The 26,059-nt window shown below is 40.7% G+C and overlaps 2 protein-coding genes across 3 annotated transcripts; both read left to right on the forward strand.

Annotated features, from left to right (window-relative positions):
* Positions 1–545: 545 nt before the first annotated feature.
* TMED2 (transmembrane p24 trafficking protein 2) lies at positions 546–9,317 on the forward strand. Of its 2 annotated transcripts, XM_024196131.1 has the most exons (5): positions 546–770; positions 3,008–3,200; positions 3,642–3,662; positions 5,819–5,926; positions 7,794–9,317. In XM_024196131.1, the coding sequence occupies exons 1-5, from the start codon at positions 591–593 to the stop codon at positions 7,916–7,918; spliced, it is 627 nt and encodes a 208-aa protein (XP_024051899.1). In that variant the 5' UTR covers positions 546–590; the 3' UTR covers positions 7,919–9,317. The 2 variants fall into 2 exon arrangements, with proteins under 2 accessions (XP_024051899.1, XP_024051900.1); XM_024196132.1 differs by lacking the exon at positions 3,642–3,662.
* Positions 9,318–11,924: 2,607 nt separating this feature from the next.
* DDX55 (DEAD-box helicase 55) lies at positions 11,925–25,996 on the forward strand. The gene is made up of 14 exons (XM_024196127.1): positions 11,925–12,040; positions 13,029–13,079; positions 13,170–13,256; positions 14,269–14,360; positions 14,446–14,508; positions 15,808–15,957; positions 16,946–17,135; positions 17,919–18,001; positions 19,443–19,574; positions 20,565–20,657; positions 21,603–21,717; positions 22,304–22,472; positions 23,686–23,981; positions 25,343–25,996. The coding sequence occupies exons 1-14, from the start codon at positions 11,933–11,935 to the stop codon at positions 25,502–25,504; spliced, it is 1,791 nt and encodes a 596-aa protein (XP_024051895.1). The 5' UTR covers positions 11,925–11,932; the 3' UTR covers positions 25,505–25,996.
* Positions 25,997–26,059: the final 63 nt, after the last annotated feature.

Genomic DNA, 26,059 nt, shown 5'->3' on the forward strand with positions numbered 1-26,059 from the left:
TCTTCACCGCAGTGATCCCAACCCGGTGACCCTCCAAACGGTTCCCGTAACGAGCCCAGCTTGAGGTTACACGGGACAAGAGCCTGTAGCTAGTGCAACCTGCTCCATGGCGGGCCCTGGCAGCTGAACTCCCCTCTGTGTCTTACCGTCCCGCTCCCCCACTGGCCTCAGTGGTCCCCCCTCTCCGGGAGGCTCCTAGGTCCTGACCCCTCCCCCGGGGTCCCTGTGTGCTCTGACACCCCCATCCGGACTCGCTCCTCACAGGCCTCTGACAGGCGCTCTCTAGTGCCGCCGCGCGGATTGGCCCCTTCCGGCCGCCGGCCGTTCCCCACGCGGCGCGGATTGGCCCTGTCGGGTACCGTCCCGCCCCCTGCGCAGCGCGGATTCCCCTGGCCGCCCCCAAACTCTGCGCCTCGCGGCTTGGCACCGCCCGCCCTGGCCTGTCCCTCGGTGGCCACCGTAGAGCAGCCTGTACGTGGCAGTGGGTCTGTCCTGGCCTATGAGCGGCGGCCCCGTGCCCCGGAAGAGGCGGGGTGTGAGCAGGAAGTGCCCCCCTTCTGCCGCGCCGCTCGGTCCCCCTTGGCTCCGCCATGTCGCCGGTGAGGGCGGTGCTGGCGCTGCTGGCCGCGCTCTCAGCCCCGGCTGCCGGCTACTTCGTGAGCATCGACGCGCACGCGGAGGAGTGTTTCCTGGAGCGGGTCCCGTCTGGCACCAAGATGGGGCTCATCTTCGAGGTGGCTGAGGGGGGCTTCTTGGACATCGACGTGGAGGTGAGGCGGGGGAGGACGGGTAAAGCGAGGAGGGGAAACGGGGGTCTCGGCCCCTGGGGAGTAGGGCTGGGGAGTGAGGAGGGAGGGAACGAGAGCGGGACGTGGGGCGCGGATCTGCAGGGGGAGCTGGGGCTGTGGGCTGACCTTGTGGGGGGCGGGGAGGCCGAGGCATGCCAGGCCATGCCATGGAAGGGGTGATCCGTGCTGTAGGTGAGAGTGATGGGCTCTAATTATGGCGGGGAGGGGGGCGCTTTTGGCCATTGCCTTGAGCTTGGGGGGCAGTTTGGTTGATAAAGCGTAAGGGGGGGTAACCATGGCTGGGGACGGGGGGCACAGTTGTTCAGGTGGGATGAGGGTTCTGCTTCTGGTATTGGCTCACCCCAGGGCGCATGGAATGTCCTGAGCAGAGCCCAGCCCAGCCTCCCATCGGCCCGTGCTGAACAGAGAATGATAAACTAACGCCTTGATCAGGCAAAGCGAAGGTTTTTGGCAACGGGGAGCAGAGCTGTGTCAGGCTCTATCTTATCAAGGGCAAAAGCAGGATCCTTTAAGGGCCAGGGCAGTGTATGCATGTGCCCTATTGTGGTGTGAGGGGATTCTGAGTGTAACCACGGGGTGGTGGTGGTATGTTGGGGGGGGGGGTGAAGGGGCATGAGATCAGGGATGTGAAGCTACTGACAGCCTCCGAGGGAACAGAGATTGTACCCTGAGCAGTTAGCCTAATGGCTAGTTATGGGGAGAGGTCAGAGCTATGAAGGAAGGGAGAGTGATGATGGGGGCTGCTCTGGTGGCCATAAATCCAAAGACAGAAATGTGTTAATCACAATTGGCTGGAATGTTCATATAGCTCTCTCTTTGTCCACTTGTATTTCTTTATAAGCCAGACTTGCCTGCCAAATTCCTACTTGGCAGAAGCACTATCACACTCATGCTAGGTCATGGTCTCTGCTGCTGGTAATTTGAGATGTCCAAATTCCCCCAGAAGAGGCTAAATTACTTCTGCAGATCAAGTTGCCCAAGGCCAACTTCTCTCTATTGTCAACATAACGGCAGAAAGCACCTGGAAAAGGCATTACTATGTCTAGTAACTGCACTTTCAAAACCACCCTCTTAAAATCTTCCTTCCTTTCAATATCCCACATCCTCTTTTGAAAGTTTTCAAAATAAGCTTTCTATTAGCAGGAGATGTGGTAGGGGATGCTTCTTGCAGAATAGTGCTGATTAGTTTGGGGGGGCTCTACAGCACTTTCCTAGTTTTGATGCATGAATTTTGACTTAACTTTGTTGGATTTGACTGACACATTATGAATTGTGGGCTTTTAATTTTTTTGACACCTTGCCCTCCTCCCTCAAAGAAATCCAGGTCAGTAGGAGAATAATGTACACACTTCATCTCAAAGAATCCCAAAGACACTTCAGTCTACAAGTGGAATCTCTTCACCAACCACAAATGCAGTCAGCTTTGAAGTGGAATATGGCAACTATTAGGCTTATCTTGAGCACTTTCACAAGAGATTGTGAGATATAATAAGGAAGAAAAATGTTGAGGGTGATTTTGTGAGTGGAATGACTAGATGTAGCAGTACCTTTTCTTGGTGCTTTCTGCAGTTATGCAGTGACATTATGCAATAGGTAGGAGAGGTATTGAGGAAAAGTATTAAATGCAGTTTAAACTCACATCTAGGGCAGCAGAATGTAATGAAACAAGGCCAAGACGCAAGTTTCAACACTCTACTTTTGGCAAAAAGAGCCTTAAGATCTTAATGACCACAAGTGGTCAGTACACTGGTTCAGTCATAGCCTAAGAATGGCACCTGCAGCAGCACAGAATCGTATACTTAAAAACAGTAGTGATATGTCAAAACAAGTACGTTTGCTTCTCGTTTACTTTCCTGCCAGAAATGGAGGTTAGGGTTCTGTGTTTATATTATGTTTACTTTTGGATGCTAATGTTCATCTTCTCTGTTGAAAGATAATGCAAGTCTTGGCAGGTAAAAAGCCTTTCACATCACCTTAAAGAGGTATTTTCTGAAAGGTTCTAATGCAGATAGAAAAATGTCATACTGCTTTTTAGTTGTGGCAGATAAGAGATTATATAGATTCTGTTGGTATTGCATATCAATGGTAGGCGTTCCGTTTCCAGATGGAATATCATGAGTTTAGTTTAAATTTGCTTTTTCTAAATGCATGACTTCAAGACACACACAGAGTAGTGAAATTTTCTTTTTTGCCCCCAGATTACAGGACCTGATAATAAAGGGATTTATAAAGGAGACCGAGAGTCCAGTGGAAAATACACATTTGCTGCTCACATGGATGGAACTTACAAGTTTTGCTTTAGCAACAGAATGTCCACCATGACTCCTAAGATAGTGATGTTCACTATTGATATTGGAGAAGCTCCAAAAGGGCAAGACATGGAGACAGAAGGTGAGGAGAACTTCTGGAAGGAAAATAGTTCTGATTTGTGACCTTGAAACACTAATCTTAGAAGCTTTTCTCTGCACACTTCCTTCTTAAGTACTGTACAAGAAATCTCTCAATTCTTATCTCATTCAGTCGCTTTAGTTTGTCATTTTCTTGAGCAGCTACAACTGGGTCTAAATATTTTTAGACACTACTATACAACGTAATGCAAAATGACTGGGAATCACTCTGCCGTCTGCAGGCACTAATGCTTTCATTCTTTAGTCTTTTCCTCAGTTTCACACTTCCAGTTCAGGTGCTCAGCACTATGTAGATTACCACATGCATTAATTTAATTCTTTGATAAGTGTGCTAATATGTAATTTTCTCCTAGCCATATAAATTACTGGTTTATCTGCAGCCTTTTGTCCTGTACTCGTGTTCATCTCTTACACTTTTCCCTAGGTGGTGGAGATACCTGGGATGGTATGTGTACTGCTTTTTGAAAGCTCATTAGCATCTTGTCTTTTGCATATGTTTATTCACTAACATCTAACTTGTGCTTTTCCTCTTCTCTAACATCTGTTTGTTAGCATGAGAATGTCTTTTTAATAAACTACACAAAATGAAGGTCTGATCCTGATCGATGCTGGACACCTACAACTTCTATTGCGAGGTCTAGGTGCTTAGCATCTCTCAGGATCAGGCCCTTAAACTGTTAATGAACATTTGTCTTCAGGGGGTTATTTATGGCTAACAGGAGACGTAATCAGGAGTTTCTGTTACATAGAATTCAATTTAAAATACTGATCATCTAGTAACTTTAGATATTTCATAGTAGTTGTTTTGCTTTCTGGTATTAAAGTGGGTATGGGGAATTGAGAGCATTTTGGAGGGGAATGAACCACTTTCTTGTAATAGAATCTTACAGCTAATGCATAACCTGTAAGTGAAAAATTACAACAGATGTCATTTACCAAAGAATTAAATTAATGTTTTGGGAAAAAGACTGAATCATAAAATTTAGAAAATCATGCAACAGTACAGTAATTAATTAGCAAGAAGACAGTAATACCTTTTGTCTTCTATTATAGCAGATATGTAACCCATGTGTGAAGTGAGTGCTTGACGTTTTCTTGAAATATTTAACAATTTTCTAACTGAGTTCTTATTCATAAGAGATAGTTAAAAGATTCTCTCAAGTCTGTGAATAGCACACCTATCATGCAGAATACTGACACAAGTCTAGTTTCGTCAGCTTAAGGCAGATGTTTGCCTTAAAGCAAGTATCTTTTCAGCATGTTTAAACAATCCAGACAGTAGTAATCTTTGTTCTTACTAATAAGCTACCCATATTGCAGTAGCCAGCTGGCCGTGAGAATGGGTGGTGTATCTTGATATCTGTAAGGTAAGGTCAGTATTGCTCTGGCAACTGTAAAAGGGTTTTTTTGGTGACAGAATTCATAACTCATGAGTTCTTTTCTCCTTCCTAAATGAAGTGTGGCTTTTGAACAGCCTTGTTCTTTCTCTTATCACTGAAAGAGAAAGGTCCTTCATGTAGCATTTAAGGCTGCATCTAAAATATCTGCCATTGACAAGTAAAAATAATGTATGGTGGCTCCCAAGTACTGCCCTTAAATGTCCCATGAATTGCCCTGAACTTCTAGGTAATTCCTGCAAGCTATCTGAACTGTTAGTAGCAGAGGTCAACCGCTGCGGGAGTGACATGAAGTTCTTGGTGCTAGAGAAATCTGATAAGTACACTTTATTAATCTAAATGTTACAGAGTTGCACATTGCTCTGAGCATTGAAGGCAGTAAAGAGTATCCTACTGTCATCTGACATCCAAACTGCTAAATACTGGCTCTCTGCTCCCAGCATGTGGTGAGCCACCTCAAGCCATTGTTCTACAATAATCATCCGGTGTTATTTTCCTCTTCCATTATCAGGCCACTGTCATGTCATGGCAGTACCTGGAAAGAGAGGTGTCTTCCTTCAGAACTGATTTTATCCCATATGTCAACTACAAAGGAAGGTCACAAGAGTAGCCAAACACACCTCTCCAGAAACTCATCTTGTTTAGCCAACATCACAAGTTTCAACTAAATTCTCAGTTGCTGTGCTGTTGGCAAATTAGCATTAAAGCTCTGTGCTATTTAAGAGAATGTGTTTGAAGGACGTATAGTGAAGGTAATCCTAGCAGGAGAGACGCTAGCACAATAGTGTACTGATTTGATATGTTCAGATAAATTTTGCACTCTGCTTCTCTGGAAAAGTATATATATGTTGAATGTAACTGATCTGTGTTGACTATAAAATTGGTCACCCCTTCCCTGGCCTCCAAGTTAGATACCATGGAGAAGGAGGCTTACACAAATGTAAAATATAATTGTAAAGGAAGAAACCTGTGAACCTGACTCTGAGATTTTTAGAAATATAGTTCCCATCATTGTCAATATCAGATTTACTTATCGAATAATCTTTTCCTACAAGGTTGAAAAGTTTTCAGCTGTATAGACTCTGCATTTTACAAAACTAACCATAGTATGGAATTAAATATAACTATTCATCCACTTTCAGGAGAAGCTGTTTCTGATATGTCAATAATACACTTTCTTACATTTTTTTAAATTGTTCTGCAGCTCATCAGAACAAGCTAGAAGAGATGATTAATGAGTTAGCAGTGGCCATGACAGCTGTAAAGCATGAACAGGAGTACATGGAAGTTCGTGAGAGAATACACAGAGCAAGTATGTGGCTTTCTTTGACTTGCATGCTCTTTTTTTTCTTAAATGCTAGTATATTTTGAGCTTTAGGGAAACTATCTAAAAACTACATTTGGTTATTTGAGAATTTTAAAACTTTTGAGTCCTACTGGCATGATAGAAATAAAGTGATATGACATTGAGATCCTTTCTTTAAACCTGGTTGTCCCTAGTATAACTAAAAAATTCAATTATGCAAAATGTCTATCTGTTTTGCCAGTGTAAAATTTGAAAGATAAAGCAGGAACTATTTGCAATTAGTAAATAGTACTGTATGTTCATGAATGTCTCAAGGTCAGTGATATGTTTCCTGGTGGTAGATGGATGTATTATTTCATTTGAGAAATAAGTCTGGCTTACTTTGCTGTAATTGGGCCTAATTCACCTTGTCTTCCTTATACAGAGATAGGCCTTTGGATGTTAGTGGAACAATTGCTACTCATGTGAGGAAGGTGAACAGGGTCTAAGACACAATCCTCGCTACTTAAAATAGAATTGGCAGATAGAATAAGTCCAGTACAAATAAAGGGGAAATCTGTTTTCCTGTGAAACACATAATGTTACATTAGAACTTTCTGTATAGGAACTTAATTTTTAAAAAGATTCAATACATAAAAATTTCCACTCCTTTAGGGCTGAATTTATAAATGTACATTAACATCAACTTCTCCTTATCCTCATGGATTCAAAATTACCTTGATAGGCTTTTCATAAAGAGAAACATAATCAAAGACTTGGGGGAAATGAGGCAGATTCCTGAGGGGACATCCATCCAATAAAATCCAATTATTAAATTCTTCCATTGCTGCATTTCATTACACTGGTTCTAGCAGTTGTGGTCCCTGTTCATAATTTCACATCCAGGAAGAATGTGTCTTCATGCTTTCTTTCAGGCAATAATGATTACTGCAAAAGAATTGACCTAACATTCTGTGAACTATGATATCCATTTAATTTACTATCTTCCTAACAGTGTCCATTATGCTGTTTTTTAAAGGATGTAGAAGATATGATGGTATAACATTAGGCTCTAGGAAAGAGTGCTTTAAACGCAGTGGCAAACCCTCAGCTTGCTGCAGTTACTACCAAAGTGGCACTATTCTAGAATTTTACCTGAGAGTAACATCTCATTCTTGACATGCCAGTGAACGCTTTAAATGTTTACAGTAAAAATGCTTTGCAGTATGTGCAAACTAACCAGTTTTAGTGGTAATTGGCTGTATTTTTGTTTTATCAATATTGGAAATGGTACTGACTCTGTAGAACAGTGGATTAATAGACTTGATACTGAATTGGTATACCAGCTTGACTCTGAAGTTAGGAAATGCAATTGTTGCACTAAAGGGGAAGAAAGCAGAGGAGTAAATCTGGAGTAAGGTACCAGGTGCGGCCATCAAACTTGTATAAATTAGTCTGGGTTAGTAGGTATTCTCATGGAGATAGGGTAGGGCATTGAAAGATGCTGCAACTTGTGACTGACGTTGAGATTGAAAGAGCTTTTGGTGTCTGAAAAGTATGATTCCAGTAGGAAAATTGCCCCTTGGATTGGAAAAATGGACATATAACTGGCAAATTCTGCTTGGACCTTTAGACCTTATAACCCTTTTGTCGCTGTAATTTTATAGTGATGTGTCCTATCAGCTTTATTAACCTTTTAGAGAGTAACACAGTCATCCTAGACCACTTACTTGGCTAAGAATGCAGGGTGTGCCAGCATTCTAAGGGTTGTATGGATGAATGCACAGATCTGTATAGTGCTTGCTGTCATAACCATATAGGCTTTATTAAATATCTTACACCACACTTATTTAAATATTTTTGTAGTCATATACTTCTGTTTTTTCTCCAACAGTTAATGACAACACAAACAGCAGAGTGGTCCTCTGGTCATTCTTTGAAGCCCTTGTACTAGTTGCCATGACACTGGGACAAATCTACTACCTGAAGAGATTTTTTGAAGTCCGAAGAGTTGTTTAAGAAAACTTTTCCTGATGATCCCAAACACTCACTTTACTATCTACCAAACATCTTGGTCACAAAACAATGTCATTTAGTTTCTAAACCCTAATTTCTGAACTATAAAACTTTATTTGCTTAAGTTCCTAGTTAAAATAAAATGTTTTTATATATCTTCTGTAGCAAAAGCTGTGTTTAAAATATCTTGTCACTTAATTGGCATAATTTTTTCACTTGAAATCTGCCTAGTCTTTCTGCTAAGCGAGGTCTAAACAGACTGCAAATGCTATAATTCAAACGTAGTAATAAGCAATGTTACTGTCTTTTTTCTAACTTTTTTCTGTTTTCATAATTAATTGCAATTCTGTCTAGGGAAACAGTAAAAGGTCCTAAAGTGACTATTTGCATTCTTCACATCTTTAATCCTGCAGTAGACATTATGGAATGAAAATAATCCCCTCTTCACTTTCATGTACTGCCCAGAAGGGCAAATAAAGCAGAACTTTATTCTAATATGACTGATAATGAATAGAAGACAGCTGACATTTCCAGTATAGTATACATACTTGGTCACAAAAAAAATCTACAGTAATGATCTTAATTACATTGATTTGTTCCCTACATTCTTTTAAATTAAAAATTGATATTAAAATACACGCTTTCCTTTTATTACCAGACAATTATGTGGTTTTAGTTTCACAGGTTTATAACTATCAAAGCCAGTTGTGTGCAGTGTCTTGGCAAACAGTAGTTATTAACCCCATAGTGCTTGCAGGTCCGAAGCTCATACTGTTGGCACTATTGCAGAATGCACCAGTGTTCAGGAAATCTGGATTTCTGATGCCAAAGGGTTCATGGTTCTTGGGGTTTATTGCAATGCTATGCAGCCCTTATTTTAATTTAAGTGGCATTTTCTGCCATTATCTGGTCCTAATTAGCATAATGCTAAGTACTGGTGTGTGTTTTCTTTATTTCAGGCACATGTGGATTTCATTTTTTTTTGTATAAACAATTACTTTCCTTTCTTGGTATCTGATGCTGGGTTTAAACAATTTAAATGGTGTGGGTGCCGATCCAGGATTATGTTGTGACTGATGTATATTAGTTGTAATCTTTTTTTGGGGATGGGGTGGGGGTCTTTTCAAAAGGGGGGAAGGTATTACAAGTAACACACAACAGTTTTGTACAATTAATTTAAAATTTGTTACAGGTTTTCATGTTCCAAGTAAACTTTTTCAACCTTGGGCAAACACTTGCAGCAGTTCTTCAAAAAGGGTGGCTGTTACACCTTAATGCAACTGTTGTGTGCCAATATTTTTGTGTGAAACACTTCAAAATTGAATTCTAAGATGTACATTTAAAATTGCTTGTGAATCTAAATATGACCCAGGTTCAATAAATAAACAAATTCTTAAAAAAATGGTTTTTGTCTCTTGACAGTTAACTAGGACATTCTCTACCTTTTCATGTTTGAGATTTTGCTTTTTAAAATATTTTTAGAAAAAAATGAGTGCAAAGAAAAATACACGTTAGTTGGAACATCATACTCTGTTTATGGGGTAAAAGGAATTTTGGACAATACTAATATACAGCTTTTACTAATAACATGCAGCCACATTTGTATTTGAATTTTATTAGTTTTCTTATCAATGTGTGGAAAGTTTTTTTCACTAAATATACAATCAAATGAGTACAAACTATTTGGCCTGATTTTTGCAGAGAAAGCTAGTTGGGCACTAGTTGCCTTAGCAATAAGTGCAAAACAGTTTGATTAGAGTTGGGTATTTGAGGGCACGTAAAGGAAATGTTTAAAATGGGATGTTTAGCAAAGAGTAGATGCTTGATGGAAAATGCTTATTTTATTCTTGTAGGGAGGCTTTTTTATGTTTAAAACAGCAAGGTAATAGTTGCATTTCACTAATACCCTGTAGCATTTGTGCAAAACTAAATAAAAACAACTTTAAAAATTGAGAAGTCTGACCCAGCAGAAGAGGAGTTGGGGAATCTTTATCTTTCTTTCTTCAAGCTGGTACAGGTGAAAGCACCTGGACTGCTTGTGAAACAGTATTGACATAGGTGCCTGAAGCACTTTATGAGGTTTCCAAGTACCAATACAATTACCTGCTGTCCATCTTCTAGCTTCTGTGCAATTATATTGCTGACTAGTGGTTTCTGATTCAGGTCACTGTGGTGGGAAGACTAGACAAGCACATTTCTGTATCGTAATCAAGATCTGGATTTTACCATGCATATCCAGGTAGTATCCACATAACTAGTGCTGCTGCTTTCATAGCACATCTACAATCTGTCCTTGGTAGAGTAGCAATTGGGTATAATTGGCTCTTGGTTCATAATACATATAAATTTCTAGTGCATTTTATAAAATGCCTGGTCTGTAAACTCCTAGACTATTATGTATCAAAGGGGTAGCCGTGTTAGTCTGGATCTGTAAAAGCAGCAAGGAGTCCTGTAGCATCTTATAGACTAACAGACGTATAGGAGCATGAGCTTTCGTGGGTGAATACCCACTTCTTCGGATGCATCCGAAGAAGTGGGTATTCACCCACGAAAGCTCATGCTAGTCTATAAGGTGCCACAGGACTCCGTGCTGCTTTCCTAGACTATTATGTGGAATATTCAAATCTTATCACTTTAAAATGTAATCCCATTGTGTGTTCAGTAACACCTCACATTTGATGCCTTTGACCTAGATGTCATAAGTTGTCCATTGAATATATTGCTTCCTTGATAATGTCAATATTAAGTTTTTATGTAGGAAAAAGTTAAGGCTATAGGGTACCTTAATACTGTATCTGCATGGACTGTCCTCAGCTTTGTTAATCAGAGGTACAGCTAGCTAAAGATAGCCAGATAACAGTGGATACGCTGGCTAAGTGTGAAGGGCACTTGCATAGCAATTACTATGTATTTCAGTTTGTAACTTCCAAATTTCTCAGAGGCTACTGAAGAGCAGTTATTCACCAAAAGCTGACCTCTCCCCACTGGGACTTGTGTTGAGAAAGGTACCTTTCTATGGTCCCTACTTATCTAATTGAAGGAGAGAAGAAAAAAAAACTTTAGGCTAATTAAGCAAAGTCGGGGCAGAGAAACTCATCAGTATCTCATCACTCATACCCATTAAGTCTTTAGGCTTGCCTAGTAAGATGTGCTTTGGTACATGTTAAGCAAGAACTTACTAAATGCATAGAACCTGATTCTTGTTTTATATAATTTTACACAGACGTGTTCCTGACTTAGTGCTGGTGCAAGGAAGGTCAGAACTGGATCCATAGCTCTTAGATAGAGGAAATACCTACCTTCCTGTCACTTTGAGGTTATGCAGTGGAAAATTCAGCATTTTCATCTGTGGCAATCTTGAGTGATGTGAAAGGAGCTAGAGCAGGGGTAGGCAACCTCTGGCACGCGTGCCAAAGGCGGCACGCAAGCTGATTTTCAGTGGCACTCACACTGCCCAGGTCCTGGCCACCGGTCCGGGGGCCTCTGCATTTTAATTTAGTTTTAAATTAAGCTTCTTAAACATTTTAAAAACATTATTTACTTTACATACAACAATAGTTTAGTTATATATTATAGAGTTATAGAAAGAGACCTTCTAAAAACATTAAAATGTATGACTGGCACACGAAACCTTAAATTAGAGTGAATAAATGACTACTCGGCACACCACTTCTGAAAGGTTGAGGACCCCTGAGCTAGAGCAACAAGTGATCCAGAAAGGTCTGGAAGCTAGAAATCACCTCTGAAGCGCTAACTCAGAAGGTGCTCAAACATTTAGCCTACGGAGAGTGGAATAAAAGCCTCGATCGAGTTTGGAAGGACTTGGCTTAGTCCAGAAGCAGCCGCTGAGCAGTTTTTCACACTACACCGGCGGCAGCTCTGCACCGGCCCCCTGCTGCAAAGCGGAACGCATCTGCGCCCGGCCGCTGTTTTCCCACGGACTCATTGACGAAGGGACCCAGCCAGGCTGGGGGGACGCCTGAGCGGACGGACGGAAGCGCAAGGCGCCTGTTCAGGATGGAGAGGGTGACCGAGGGGAGGTGGGAGTCTCTGCCCGTCACGCTCAGCCCGGGCGTCCTGCAGACCCTGCGGGAGCTGGGCTTCCCCCACATGACCCCCGTGCAGGTAGGGGGAGGGCGCAGCCCCGCTTGCTGGGCCATGGCACGCGGGGCTCTGTGGTGTGGTCCGGTCCGTGCTCAGTACAGGGGGGCCCTGTGATCGCCATCATCCCCTTTAATACGGTGTGGGGGAGAGCTCGGCCGTCTGTCCCCGGGTGGGGGGCCCTGTGAGCGACCCCCTCACGGCTCCGCGGCAGTTGTACCTGCTGGGCCCTTTCATAGGAGGGAGCCCTCGCGGCGTTGCCCCCCCGTGCAGTGGAGGCTCCTGTGGGTATTTTGATGGTGCTTGCCTGCCCCTCCGGTCAATACAGAGGAGAGCCCATCAAATAGGTGACCTGTGTGCTCTGCCTTTTTTGTAATGTGACGGGGGAGGGCCCCTTTGGTGCAGTTTGTCGCTGTGTGTAGTGCAAAGGGGATGGCAAGTCCCAAAGGAAGATGCTCCATTATGTAATGAGTAGCGCCTGAGAAGACAATAGGTGCTAGTGTGTGCTGCTCTAGTGAGCTGATGGAAATGACAAGTTGGTTCAAGTCATCTGCTTTAGATGGGGGGTGGGGGTGGTCTGGTGCTTAGAACAGGGGATGGAGAGTCAGAACTCCTGGGTTTTCTATTCCTGGGTCAGTCACCGCTCAGACTTGCCCCTCCCCCCCAACTCCTCCAAACACACTTCTCCAATTATTGCCACCCTGTCAAGCTTCCCATCTGCAACCCATGCTACCCCCAGCCTGCCAGGTTCCCCTTCCTAGCCACCCTGGGGCCCTCCCAAGCCCCCCATTTCTCTTGGGGCAGGTCCATATCTCTCTTTCCCCCTGCACTTCCTGTGTGACCTAGAGCAATCACTTAACCTCTCTGGGATTCATTTTCCCATCTGTAAAATGAGGTTGATGACACTTATGTGCTTTTGTAAAGCATGTTTAGATCCTTGGATGAATTGAATTACATAAGATTTGTTTAAACCAGTGAGGATGTAAGTGCGCAATATTTCTGTCTCCTTTAGTCTGCAACTATACCTTTGTTTATGAACAATAAAGATATTGCTGCGGAAGCGGTGAGTATTTTGTGAATTGAATTCGCTGTTTGTTTTTTCTTACAAGTATTTGCACTCGTGAAGAAACTAACTTTGCTTCAATATTCACAGGTAACGGGCAGTGGCAAAACATTAGCTTTTGTAATTCCCATAGTAGAAATTCTCCTCAGACGGGAAGAAAAGTTAAAGAAAATGCAGGTAAGACTGAATTGAGGGATTCTGAATATATAAATAAATATATAGCTGTAATTTAAGATTAAAGACTTATAGGACTACTTAAGAGTCAAGTTACACATGTGATTAAAGATTTGCAGGATCAGGCCCTTACTACATTCGTAACCAGAAATTAATTGAAAACAATTTTTAAAGCACTGTGCTGCTTTTTATAGATTTGTTTAAATGTGTTCCTGAATAGCTTGTGAAATTGATTAGTAATAATTTGTACTTGTGTATTGCTTTTTGTTTACCAAGACCAAAAGATGTCTGTAAACTGTTAGAGAGCAAGATATCTTAGAACAGGGGTCGGCAACGTTCAGCATGCAGCTCGCCAGGGTAAGCACCCTAGCAGGCCGGGCCAGTTTATTTACCTGCTGATGTGGCAGGTTCGGCCGATCGCGGCCCCCACTCGCCGCGGTTCGCCATCCCGGGCCAATGGGGGCGGCGGGAAGCGGCGCGGGCCGAGGGATGTGTTGGCCACTGGGGGCTGCGATCGGCCAAACCTGCCGCGTCAGCAGGTAAATAAACTGGCCCGGCCTGCTAGGGTGCTTACCCTGGCATGCCGAACGTTGCCGACCCCTGTCTTAGAATATAAAACACAATGTAATGAAATCAAGGAAGTATGATCGTTTAGTTTTTTTTGTAATGTCTCTTGATTTCTGAACAAATTTGAATTCACTTCCGTGCTACTGGTCACTAAAGAGCTTTGTATTGCCTTAAAAAAAATATTGTGCACCCAATTTAAAAAAAAAAGGCATTTCAAAGGGATTTTGTTTTACTGTACTGTGCAGTATGTTGTGTAAAATGCATCCCATTTTGTCATGTTTCAGGACATGATGGTTGAATTGGATCACTTGTTTATTTCTCAGCACTTTAACAAAAATGGTGTTTGCACATGGAAACTTTAGCATTATAATTTCATAGTCACAGCAAATAGTAAATGTCTTTTGGGGCATTTGTCTATTTCTGTCTTTCCTTTTGTTCTAATGAGCAGGTTGGAGCGATAGTCATCACACCCACAAGAGAGTTAGCTGTTCAGATTGATGAAGTGCTATCACATTTCACAAAACACTTCCCCCAATTTAGGTAGGTATGCTTAGGTTTGTAATGAAAACAGACTTTCCTTTGGCTTTTGTTTGCAAATTTTTGAGTGACATGTTTCTTGTTTCAGCCAGATTCTTTTGATTGGTGGTAGGAATCCAATAGAAGATATTGAAAAGTTCAAAGAACATGGGTGAGTTAACTGATAATTAATGTATTTCTATTGGTGCCTCTCAGAGCAGAAATGAAGCATAATCCCTGCCCCAGGGAGTTTATAAATTAGGGTGCCAATCCTGCACATATTTAAGGATGTATTTAACCCATTGCCTTCTATAAATCAAGTTATTTATGTATTTGTGCTTGTCTCTTAATTAGACACGCATAATGAGGGACTAACAAAACAGTAGGAAGGGATCAAATGTGTTACTGACCGAGGGCTAGTGCATAGCATAAATTATTTTTTTTTGGTTTTTTTTTGTTTTTTACTAAAGAGATATTTTAATTGGCTTACTTAGTGTAAAATGTCACAGCAGGGCTAAGTGCTAAAGAGGATCTTAAATAAATAGCCTTGTGGTTCAGCTTGGGAAAGGCGGGGTTGAAAAAAGCGTGTAGAAGATGAATGAGCTTTGTAAAAAAATACTCTGCATTCACTTAATTGTGAGAAACCCATCTGTGGCCTTGTAACAGGGCCTCCTGGCTCCTGCCTCTCCGTCTACAAACTACTCTGAGACCCTTCTGCTGGTCCAACACCTTGTGCAGTTTATTTACAAATGGATTCCCACTACCTTCAGAACATATACGGCTCCAATAACAAGCAGGGGAGAGCAATCTCTCACTCTCTTCCCCCCCCCCCCCCCCTTCCTGGGTAATGGTTTAATTAGCCTTTCCGCCCTGCCCCACCCACAAATTAGGCACAGCTCTGCTTAGTCAGCTCCATTCTGCCTCGCTTGATTGGAGCTGCTGTGAACAGATTGCTGACTCAGCCTTTTTTGCTTGGCACTCAAGAGGCCTGAATTGGGAATACCAGACTATTGTCTAAGTATATTTGATACATAATTTTAACAAACTGCTTTCTGTGGTGATACTTATGTGGAAATTCTGAAATAAAGTGGCATATACTTGGTGGTCTTGTTTGCATGCCAGTACCCAGAATGCTTTTCAGTTTACAGCTATTTTATAGCTATTTGAGCTCTAGGATCAATATAAGTAGCTGGGGAGCTGTTGTATGCACAAGTTATCTGTTTTTAGGGTTTTGTTCTTTCACCCTTCAGCATAATATCTGAGCACTTTATATGTCAATAAGACAGACAATAGCAAAATCTTCAGTGGACTGAGCTCTCTTCCACAGTCAAAAGTGCATAGGTCAGTCCCCACTTGAAGATTCCAGACTGTGTTTTGAGTGCAGGTTTGTGGTATGATGAGAGTCTGGGATGGTGTTGACATCCAAGTACAATTAAAATCTAACCTAAACTGTATATTCCATCACCGATAGTGGGAACATCATTATAGCCACACCGGGCCGTCTGGAGGATATGTTCAGAAGAAAAGCAGATGGGCTGGATTTAGCAAGTTGTGTGAAATCACTTGATGTGCTGGTATTGGATGAAGCAGACAGACTTCTAGATATGGGATTCGAAGCAAGGTATTTTTAATATAATTCTAGTAGTACTTGTTATTCCTATAATGCTATCCATCTAGGGCTCTCAAAGCATTTTACAACCATTAATATTATTCCTATGCTACAGATGAAGAACTGAGTCAAAGAACGGTAACATGACTTGTAAAAGGTCACAGAATGAGATTAAAATTTAGGAGTCCCAGGTCCCAATTTTTCTATCTAGGTGTTTGTGATACTCATCAAGATAGTCTATGAGAACCTCACAAACAATGAATGTGTCCTTACAATATTCCTTTCAAGTAGTGAATTATTATCCCTGTTTTTACAGCTGGGTAGCTGAGGCACAAAGAAATTAAAGGCCTTGTCTACGTTAAGGGAATTTGCAAGGCCTAAGTGACTTGTCACACTGGGAATTAAACCTGTTTCTCCTGAGTCTCAGTCAAGTGATTTAACCACAAGATCCTTCTGATTTTGACCACTACACAATGCCTCCTTTTTAACTTTACGATGGATGGGGAAATGCATGTGAAGCTTATTTATGCCCTTCTACCCTTAATGGTACCATCGCACTAAATAATTTGGTATTTCAAATATGAGATGAAAATTGATCATACACTAATGTAAACTGAAGAGGAAGAAATATCAAACTATAGTATGCATCAAGGATCCACTCTTTTCTGATCTTGTCTTCTTTTTGAGCTTCCTTGTAAGTTTTTATCATTCTCTGCAGAGCTTGGAGAAAAAAGAGAAGAGCCAAGGGAAGTGGGCAAAAACATAGTTATTCATATTCATAGTACATTCAAGTAAATCTCATCTGACCTCATATTTAAAACCTCAGATGCAAACATACATGGGGTATAATCAGTCAAGCAAACACATGATTGGTAGTGCAACAGCTGGTGTTGTGCCGAGCACCCTTTTGTAAAAATCATTCTGTTTAAAAACTGATTATAAAACTTACTCTTGATGGAAATCTGGAGCCATTTTCTTTTTAAATTGTGTTTACTTGCAGTTTAAATACCATTCTGGACTTTTTGCCCAAGCAGAGACGAACAGGCCTGTTCTCAGCAACTCAGACTCAAGAAGTAGAGAACCTGGTGAGAGCAGGTCTCCGAAATCCTGTCCGCATCTCAGTGAAAGAGAAGGGAGTGGCAGCAAGTAGCACTCAGAAAACACCCACACGGCTTGAAAATTACTACATGGTGAGGCTCCCTGCTCCCCACGTTTGTTGTTTCTGTTTTAAACATAATGATGAACTCAGAATGTTGCATTCTGGTGCACTGCAGTTTGACAGTCATGTTGCCTTCAGAAAACAATGCAACAGTGAATAGTCTAAGACTGCAGCAAAAACAGCTAGCAACATTATTGCAGTAAACAAAGATTGAAATAGGAGCTTCCCTCAGAAGGATTAATGCAGATAAATCAACTACTAAAGCAAGCCTAAAACCTTTCAAATTCCTCTGAAGCAGTATTGTCAAGTAGCTTGAGTTGGAGACACTAAATCAGGATTGGTGGCCTTAATTCCTTGCTCTGCCACTTTCTATAACCTTGGGGAACTTGCTCAACGTTTCTGTGCCTCATTTTCCCCCGTCTCTGAAATGGGGATAATATGTAACACTCCCCAACCCCTGAGGTCATTCTTTATTTACTCACCGAGAAAATAATTTCAACCAAGATTTGTAATTAGGTCAATAGTTCAGCTTCAGAAACCTCCAATAATAGGTAAGTTTAAAGCTGAATTCCAGCGTTAATGTTTATTTCTTTTTAATTAACTTCAGTAAGCAGCAATATACATAAAGGACAGTATTCCCACACTGATGTATGTGCAATATGTCTCAGCAAGCATTAACTTGTGTAAAATACCTCCTATATTAGTGCACGAATGAATCACAAAGGCTCTATACTGAGGTGAATGGAAGAAACAAGCAAATCAGCTCATCTTGAACCCACTGTTTTATTTTCCGTATGTTTTTGATGTTGTGTAGATATGCAAAGCAGATGAAAAATTTAATCAGTTGGTGCATTTTCTTCGACAACACAAGCAGGAAAAACATCTGGTCTTTTTCAGGTAATTCATCTGGGCTTCTTTGTGAAAACAGTGCAATGATTATTTGTGTGCTCAGTGCCGCATGAGAGACACATGCTAAAGTAGATCTACTAGGGAGCACATTAACCACTTTCTGTGTAGAGTACAATGCACAAAAAAGGGGGCGGATCATTGCTTCACATTAAAATTGTCTTATACTTTGTCATAATGAAAGAACTGCTCAGGCCATGTGAACTTTCAGTGTTTATTTCTTAACCACAATAAGGTATTATCATAGACAGCTGTACATTAGTCATTTAAATAATGCTCATACTTTTAGTAATAATAGGCAATTGGTATAGCATCTTTCTTTCAGAAGGATCCTCGAGCCCTTTCCACCTGTAAGGCTAGATCTCACATTCCTGCCGAATGCAAAATTAATTCAAAGTGATTTTGGGTGTGCAAGGAATTCAGAATCAGACCTTTAAATTGACAGGCAAATTATAGTAGGTAAAGCAATTTCTGTACTTATAAAACGGGGTGGAATATAGCTGGTGTTTAACATCAACAGCAATTGATAGTTAAGAACAGGAAGTGATGAAAAACACTTCAGAGGGTATTTAGTGAGACAGAATGTAATTGTAACCTTTTTTAGAATTTGGCCAGGGTACTGAGAACCAGTGCTCCTACTCAAGTGAAAAACAGCATGAGATCTTTGGTGACCAGAAATGGCAGGACCTCAATTTTAGGTCTCGTATGAAAGGCCTTTGCTGTCCATAAAACAAATTAAGCTGGTTCTAAAGACATCTTTATATCTTGGATGAGTTTATAGAATAATAGAACTGTTAGTGCTTTAAGGGACCCATAGGAAGCCATTTAGTCCAACATCCTGCATTGCCTTTCTTTAGACTCACAATATATCTCGCCTCAAGAATATATCAAGTAGAAATAGTTGAGTCTAGAAAATGTATTGTAAAAGATCTTCAGCTACATTCCCATTTTTCATAGTAACAAATTTTCCTAGCAAGAGACTGGATGGCTCAGAGTGCCAGTAATGGCGATGTCATTTGCTTTCAGCTTAGCTCTTAAAATCCAGCACAAGTTGGTAATGACGGAAACTCATCATCTATCTGATGGCTGTCCAGAGACCTATGTGAAATGGGTTGATAGTCTCAATCCAGTTCCCCATGGATAACTGTATCACACATACCACAAGCATGATTGGTAACTTCAGCAGAGAGGCCAAGGATTGAACCATGGAGGTTCCTCTGGGTCAGGATTTAGGCACATTGACAGGGCATTGTGGAGGAAGTTTGCACTGTCCTGTCTTGTTGTACCTGTTCTGTGGCTAAGCAGAGCACTCCAGGGCTTTCGAGGTAACACCTTTCACCAGCACTAAACCCACATGCAATTGTAACATTATAAATGCAGCTTACAAACAAAAGTTGATGCTGACTTTTTGTGGTTTTCATTGTCTCTTCAGTACCTGTGCCTGTGTGGAATATTATGGGAAAGCTCTGGAATCCTTAGTTAAAAATGTGAAAATAATGTGCATTCATGGGAAAATGAAACATAAACGTAACAAGATTTTTACCGAGTTTCGGAAACTCCAAAGGTAAGAGCGTTTGAATAGACTACTCCAGCCAAAGGTGTAAATGCTAAGAAAGGTAAAACTTCATCTTTCAGCCTGGGGAAGTACACACCACTTGACTATAGAAATGTGGCTTTCCTGTTGAGCAGGCTGCTAGCTAGACTACTGAAGCAGCTGGGATAATGTGGATGATATAAATCACACTCACTTTTAAGTGTTTATAGGTGTACTGAATGAGGAAAAAATTCAGATAAATTGGTAAAACAGTAACACAAACTGCTCTTGGGTAACTCCCATTTAAAAGAGAAGCGATGGTGAAAATTCCCCTCTGTCTGATAAAAGGAGTTGAAACCCAGAGATTCATTTATTAGTATATGAACAAAAGAACGTGGGTTTTATCGCCAACAAAATGCTTTTTCATTTCCATTAAAGTTATCTGCTTTTGTCAGTTTTGCAATATGTGCAGTCATTAGGGCCCAGCAATATTTGTGTCTCATTGGAAAAAGGCTGGAATTCTTGCCCAGTTATGTCCTTTTTATTGCCATCTAAGCATTAGGACTTCAGTTTTAGCTTTCTCTGTGAAACGGAATCATTTCCCCTGTCTCCTATTGATAGTTTCAAAACTGCAGTTAGATCATTTGATCTTTCTTTAATATGCTTATAGTATTTAGAAGCAGGGAAAATAATTTAAATATGGAACTTTGTAAAGGGAAGAGTTGATTATCCAGCTTAAATTAGTGGTATGTAGGATATAATACAAAATACATTCCTTCTCCTAAGTACTTAGTGGAATTTTCATTCCATGTGAATTTTAGCTCGCCTGTAATATGTTCTCTAATGGTGATATTCATATTTAAAAAAAATGTAAGGCCAAATATTCTGCCTTGACATGCACCCCCACAGCCTCGATTGGGGATGCATGATATATAAATCTGGGCAGAAGTTGGAGCTGTTGGCTGGCACTTCTCAAATGACTATTTAATCAGAAATTTGCATTTTCTTCCAACTTTCTAGTGGCATTTTAGTTTGCACTGATGTGATGGCCCGTGGCATAGACATTCCCGAAGTAAACTGGGTTTTACAGTATGATCCACCTAGCAGTGCAAGGTACAACTTCAATTCTTCATAAGAACTTTCATCCCACTTCTGTTCATGTAAATGTACTACACCTCTACCCCGATATAACACGAATTCGGATATAACGCGGTAAAGCAGCGCTCCTGGGGGAGAGGGGGGTGCGCACTCCGGCGGATCAAAGCAAGTTCGATATAACGCGGTTTCACCTATAACGCGGTAAGATGTTTTGGCCCCCCGAGGACAGCGTTCTATCGGGGTAGAAGTGTATTTAAGTGCAGAGTGAGCTCAGTACTGTACAAAACACAGTGGAAGACTTACTCCCTGCCAAAGACTTAGTCTGAATGGATAGACAAAACAATGTACTGTCCCACATGCCCAAAGGAAGATTGGAACGCTGCAGTTTTTGTTAAAACTGACGTTTGTAACAGCACTTATGGATGTATAATCGCACTTATAGGTTAGGTGGGTTAACATTTAATAAAATGGTAGTGGCCATTTACGGGGTATGGAAGAGAGTTCCTAGCATAAGGGGTGGCAGGAGAGAATACCAAAGGGGCAGTAAGGTGGGAGACATTCAGGGAATGAAAGAAGTAAATGAGCAGAGATGTATGCCGGGGCAGAGCTGTTCAGGAAGTGCTATAATGAGGGTTAAAAATAAAGCTAATTAAAGTAACTATTTCTCTTACAGCCACCAGTGTCATCGTTTTACCATCACACACATACACACACAAATATTTGACAAATCTTCTTTTAACATGAACATTTGAGTGCTGGAAGGGGGATTATATGCTGCTTGCGCTGTATTCAGGCACTTTATTCAATACTGTTGTTGGTAGTTCCTCACCTACGTCAAGAGTACAGTAGCCCTAGATCTTCCGTTCCATAAAACCTGCCATTCCACTCATTGTCTTGTATTACTTTAAAAGCAAATTGAGCATCTCATCCTGTTAAAACAACTTTCTGTTGTGTTTTTAGTGCCTTTGTGCATCGCTGCGGTCGAACAGCTCGAATTGGCCATTTAGGCAGTGCGCTTGTGTTTTTGCTTCCCATGGAAGAATCTTACGTAAATTTTCTCTCAATAAACCAAAAGGTGAGTTGGCTTTTATTTCCTAACAGCAGAAAAGAGTTACAATGAAAACTAATTCATGGGACCTAAAACCAGTTTTTGTTCAAATCCGAATTAATACATTTTAAAACATGTATATGAGATGTTTTAACCTAGCTGAGTAACAAAAAACAGACGTGAGAGAAACTTACTATGTAAACTAATTCATCTCCCTGCTAAAGCAGGATTGTTCCCTGCATTGTGTAATTATCTACTTAATCTAGAATAGAAACTTTGTATACCTTTGTAGTGACATCCTTCTCCTTTTGGGGCTGAAAGTAAAATAATGGTCTTAATTCCACCAGAATAGCAGTAGGACAGTTGCAGTGAGATCTAGTAATTGAGTTGAGTGAGGATTTATGCATTCTTCCCTATTCTCTCAGAATTCAATGTGTGAACTTTGGTTAGGCCATTTAACTTTGTTTCTTCATCAATTAAAAACATGTGGTAGGTAAATATCCGCCATGTGTTGAAGCTTAATTGATGTTGAAGTATGTGTTTGAAGTTCCAATGCTTATTTTAAACCATTACATTTAGCTCTTGCTTATGTTTTTTTCTTTTTTTGGTTAAGTGTCCCATGCAGGAAATGAAACCACTGAAAAATGTGGTAGATGTTCTTCCAAAACTGAAGACTCTGGCTCTGGCTGACAGAGCCATGTTTGAGAAAGGGATGAAAGCATTTGTATCTTGTGTGCAGGCCTATGCCAAACATGAGTGCAATCTTATCTTCCGAATAAAAGGTAATTCCCAGCAGCAGCTGCTATTTTTACTTTACTTCAAAGACTATATTCAGTTTGGCAAAAGTTATATTGTTGCACAAGCACTACAGGCTCATCCACCTGCCAAGTTCTCATGCACATAGTTTACCTTAAGTTAAATATTGATACCACTTTGAAGATGTAAAATTATATATAATCATGAATTATTGACTCCTGAAGTTCTGTAGAAGGAGGCGTAATCCTATTTTACAGCAGGGTAAACTGAGGCACAGAGGATAAGTGATTTGGTCAAGCCACAGAGGGGAGCCAGAGTCAAAGTTGCAGATAAGAACCCAGCCCATGCCATTCTGACAGAGCAAGAAAGCAAATCTTAAGAGAGACATAGACCACTGCTTGCAGTGTGCAGAGATCCTTGTCTGACTTAATGAAAACAGTAAAAGATGCATTACCTCTTGGTGACAGATTTTTCTAAACACATCTAACAGTGGGCTGATTTTGCAGAAAAATGCATTACTTTAAGGACTGTTTATATGACAAGTGTGGTGATTGAATAACTTTTCTTTGGGTCTGTGAGGTAAAGCTGGGCAAGGAATGATTTTTCTGTCTCACAAGAGTTTGAGATTTTGAATCTTTCCTGTCCTGAAATGGGATGAAAAGTTTGTCTTGAAAATTTTTGCAAACCAATAAGATGCATGTTTTTGATTGGGTCAATCAAAGTTTCTAAACGTTTAGTTTTTGACCTTTATTTTACTTTTTTTTAAATAAATTTTGAAATGACTTTTTAAACATTACAGTGGGACATTCTGACAACTTCAAAACTTATTCCCTACCATTATTTTGAATTAGGGCCAGTTTCCACAAATCTCCCATCTTGTAAACAATTTCCATTTGGACAAATTGACATTTTCTGATGAAAAAATATTTTGTTGGACAATTTCCCACTGATAGGCACAGACTTCTAGAAACCGCTAAATAGAGAAGCAATTGAGTATCAGGATGCAAGCAGTATGTTAGGGAAGGAAGGGGTTTTACATACATAAACTCTATCTGCGTTTAACCCTACGCAAATATTAAGATATACACCCCCTCCTTCACAACGCAACATAACCCAGCAAAATACTTAAACATGAGTAGTCCCATTGAAATCAGTGGAACTACTCATGTATTTAAGTACTTTGGTGGATTTGGTCTATTACTTTGTCACATGCTGATATCTTAATCCTTATTTTAACAGATCTGGACTTCGCTAGTTTTGCTCGAGGTTTTGCCCTGCTGAGGATGCCAAAGATGCCTGAACTAAAAGGAAAGTGTTTTTCAGACTTTGTTCCTGTCAGTATTGATACAGACTCCATTCCGTTCAAAGATAAAAATAGAGAAAAACAAAGGCAAAAGCTGTTAGAGCAACAAAGAAAGGAAAGGCAAGAAAACGAAGGAAAAAGAAAATTCATAAGGAATAAAGCCTGGTCAAAGCAGAAAGCCAAAAAGGAGAAGAAGAAGAAGAAAATGACAACGAAAAGGAAAAGAGAAGAGGTAAATTAAGTTCCTCAAACTCACATGTGACTACCTCAGTATAGTCACAGCCAGGTTAGAATGTAACAGTCCTCAAAAGCAAGGGGGGGTATAAGGACTTCAGTCTGGCAGAAAGTTGGAGAACTGTCTGTCCACATTGCCTGCTTGCTACCCCCAAAGACAGAACTTGATGAATTCAAAAGCAAGTTCCATCCAGTCCTCCTCTGCCAGTGACTGGATTGCTTAAGTCTCACTCCTCAGAGCTGTACGCAGTCTGAAACTCAGTACCTGAGTTTCTTGCATTCTCAGAGAGCTTAAGAAAAAAAGTGAGCAGTCAACCCACTATAGAGAGGGACGAGGCTCTATTCCTTGCCTGGCTTCTGTCAGCAGAACCCTGTTGTAAGCCTCGAGTAGCAGAAAGTCAAGATGCTCCATGAAAGCTATGGAGGCCTGAATGGTCCAAAATGGGCAGCATGTAGGAAATACATTGGTTTGTACCTTCCTCAGCCAGCCTCCTCTGGAGCAAGATGTGAGGCTGCCCTCTCCTTGCAAGTGGCTCAAACTCACTATATTCCATGCAAGTATTATGCAAATGTAATGTTTGCTTTACTAAAAGTAAGTTCTTTGTATTAATTTTAACCTTGCCTCCCCCCCTTTCAGTTGTCAAGTTTAATCTTATCTGGGGGTTTCCTTTAATAGGGTCAGGGTTGAATAAGCAGGAAAAAGGGAGGACTTAAGATTTAAATAGTATTTTGAATGTTAATAGAAGGGAATCTGTAGGAATGTGTTGTTTTTGAATTGTATGCTTACGAGAACGGCAAATTGTTTTTTTGGCAACAAGGCAGGAATGACCTTGTTTTAGCGTATATGTTTGGAAAAACTTATTGGCAACATGACATTATTTTTGCAGCTGGTGTTTACGCGCTTAACAGATGGGTTTGTTATTTTGTGTGCATGTATCTTGCCTGCCTTCTGAATGGGCAAAAATGTAACCACTAAGAAGAGTTGTAAACAAAGTAAGGAGAAAAATAAAAACCCCAGGAAAAGTTTTCCTGGGAGGCTTTTGCTTGAGGCTTTTAAAGCTCTCTAGCTACCAAAAACCTGGTGTTCTATTTCCTTTCCTGTGTCGTCACCACAGGAATCCACTGTTCCCCATGTCCCCTTCTGTTACTAAAGCATCTTTAACCCTTATTACTGCCTCATGTGTTGCCGCACATACCAGGGCCAACCTAATATGGCTACGTAATGGATGGCAGCAGCACAATACATGTAACAAAGTGCCAGCAGTAAAAAATTAATATGGTTATTTCTAGAGTGTTCAAATATATAGAACATAAGCATTTCAGTACAGGAGTAAATCGCTGTGTTTCATCTATCTGCAGGGCTCTGATATTGAAGATGAGGAAATGGAGGAGCTGCTGAATGACACACGACTTTTGAAAAGGTTAAAAAAGGGTAAAATTAGTGAGGAAGAGTTCGAGAAGAGGCTGATGAGCAGTGAGAGAAAAGTCAAAGCTGTGGTTGACTCAGAGTCTGAAGATTGACAATCCTGCTTCAAGTGTGTCTCCTTGAAGATGCCTCTTGTTTTAGTAAAGCTGTACTTTTACACAAGGCCACTTCATGCTGTGCTCTGCATTGTTAGTTACCTACAAAACAGCCTTGGCTTCCCTAAGTACTATGTGCATCTAGTAGAATCTCTACAGTCTCTACTGGGGGCACAAGCATAGCTGCAACTTTGAAGACAGAACTAAATCGGACTGCTGTTCCAAAACTGAATGCTTCGGGTAAGAAATGTAGAATTCAGTTATCAGGTCCCTGGTGGATTCTTTTTGTTCAGATGTGTTCCCAACATATCTGGAATCGTTAAGTAATTTTTAAACTTGTTCAGAGATCATATGTGGGGAAAGGCAGTTTAGGTGTCATCCTCAGAATGCTGCACCCCTCTATGAAAATTTATTTTAGATCTTCAGACCCTCAATGACTTACACTTCTGTTTACACACTGGTCCATTTCTATGTAATAAATGAATTCAAAACTTTCTGCTTCATTGTAAAAATCAGAAGGCTGCTGGTAATGGAGTTAATCCTTATACAGTTTTC

This window comes from Terrapene carolina, unplaced genomic scaffold (genome assembly GCF_002925995.2).
Source record: "Terrapene carolina triunguis isolate 2854851 unplaced genomic scaffold, T_m_triunguis-2.0 Scaffold234, whole genome shotgun sequence".
Classification (NCBI taxonomy): Eukaryota; Metazoa; Chordata; order Testudines; family Emydidae; genus Terrapene; species Terrapene triunguis.

Bases quoted from the DNA above. Each gene is read 5' to 3' on its own strand.
- TMED2 (XM_024196131.1), top strand. From the start codon at position 591: ATGTCGCCGGTGAGGGCGGTGCTGGCGCTGCTGGCCGCGCTCTCAGCC. The intron at 771-3,007 runs GTGAGGCGGGGG...TTTTGCCCCCAG, and splicing joins TCTTGGACATCGACGTGGAG to ATTACAGGACCTGATAATAA. The intron at 5,927-7,793 runs GTATGTGGCTTT...TTTCTCCAACAG, and splicing joins TGAGAGAATACACAGAGCAA to TTAATGACAACACAAACAGC.
- DDX55 (XM_024196127.1), top strand. From the start codon at position 11,933: ATGGAGAGGGTGACCGAGGGGAGGTGGGAGTCTCTGCCCGTCACGCTC. The intron at 13,257-14,268 runs GTAAGACTGAAT...TCTAATGAGCAG, and splicing joins AAAAGTTAAAGAAAATGCAG to GTTGGAGCGATAGTCATCAC. The intron at 21,718-22,303 runs GTGAGTTGGCTT...TTTTTGGTTAAG, and splicing joins TTCTCTCAATAAACCAAAAG to TGTCCCATGCAGGAAATGAA.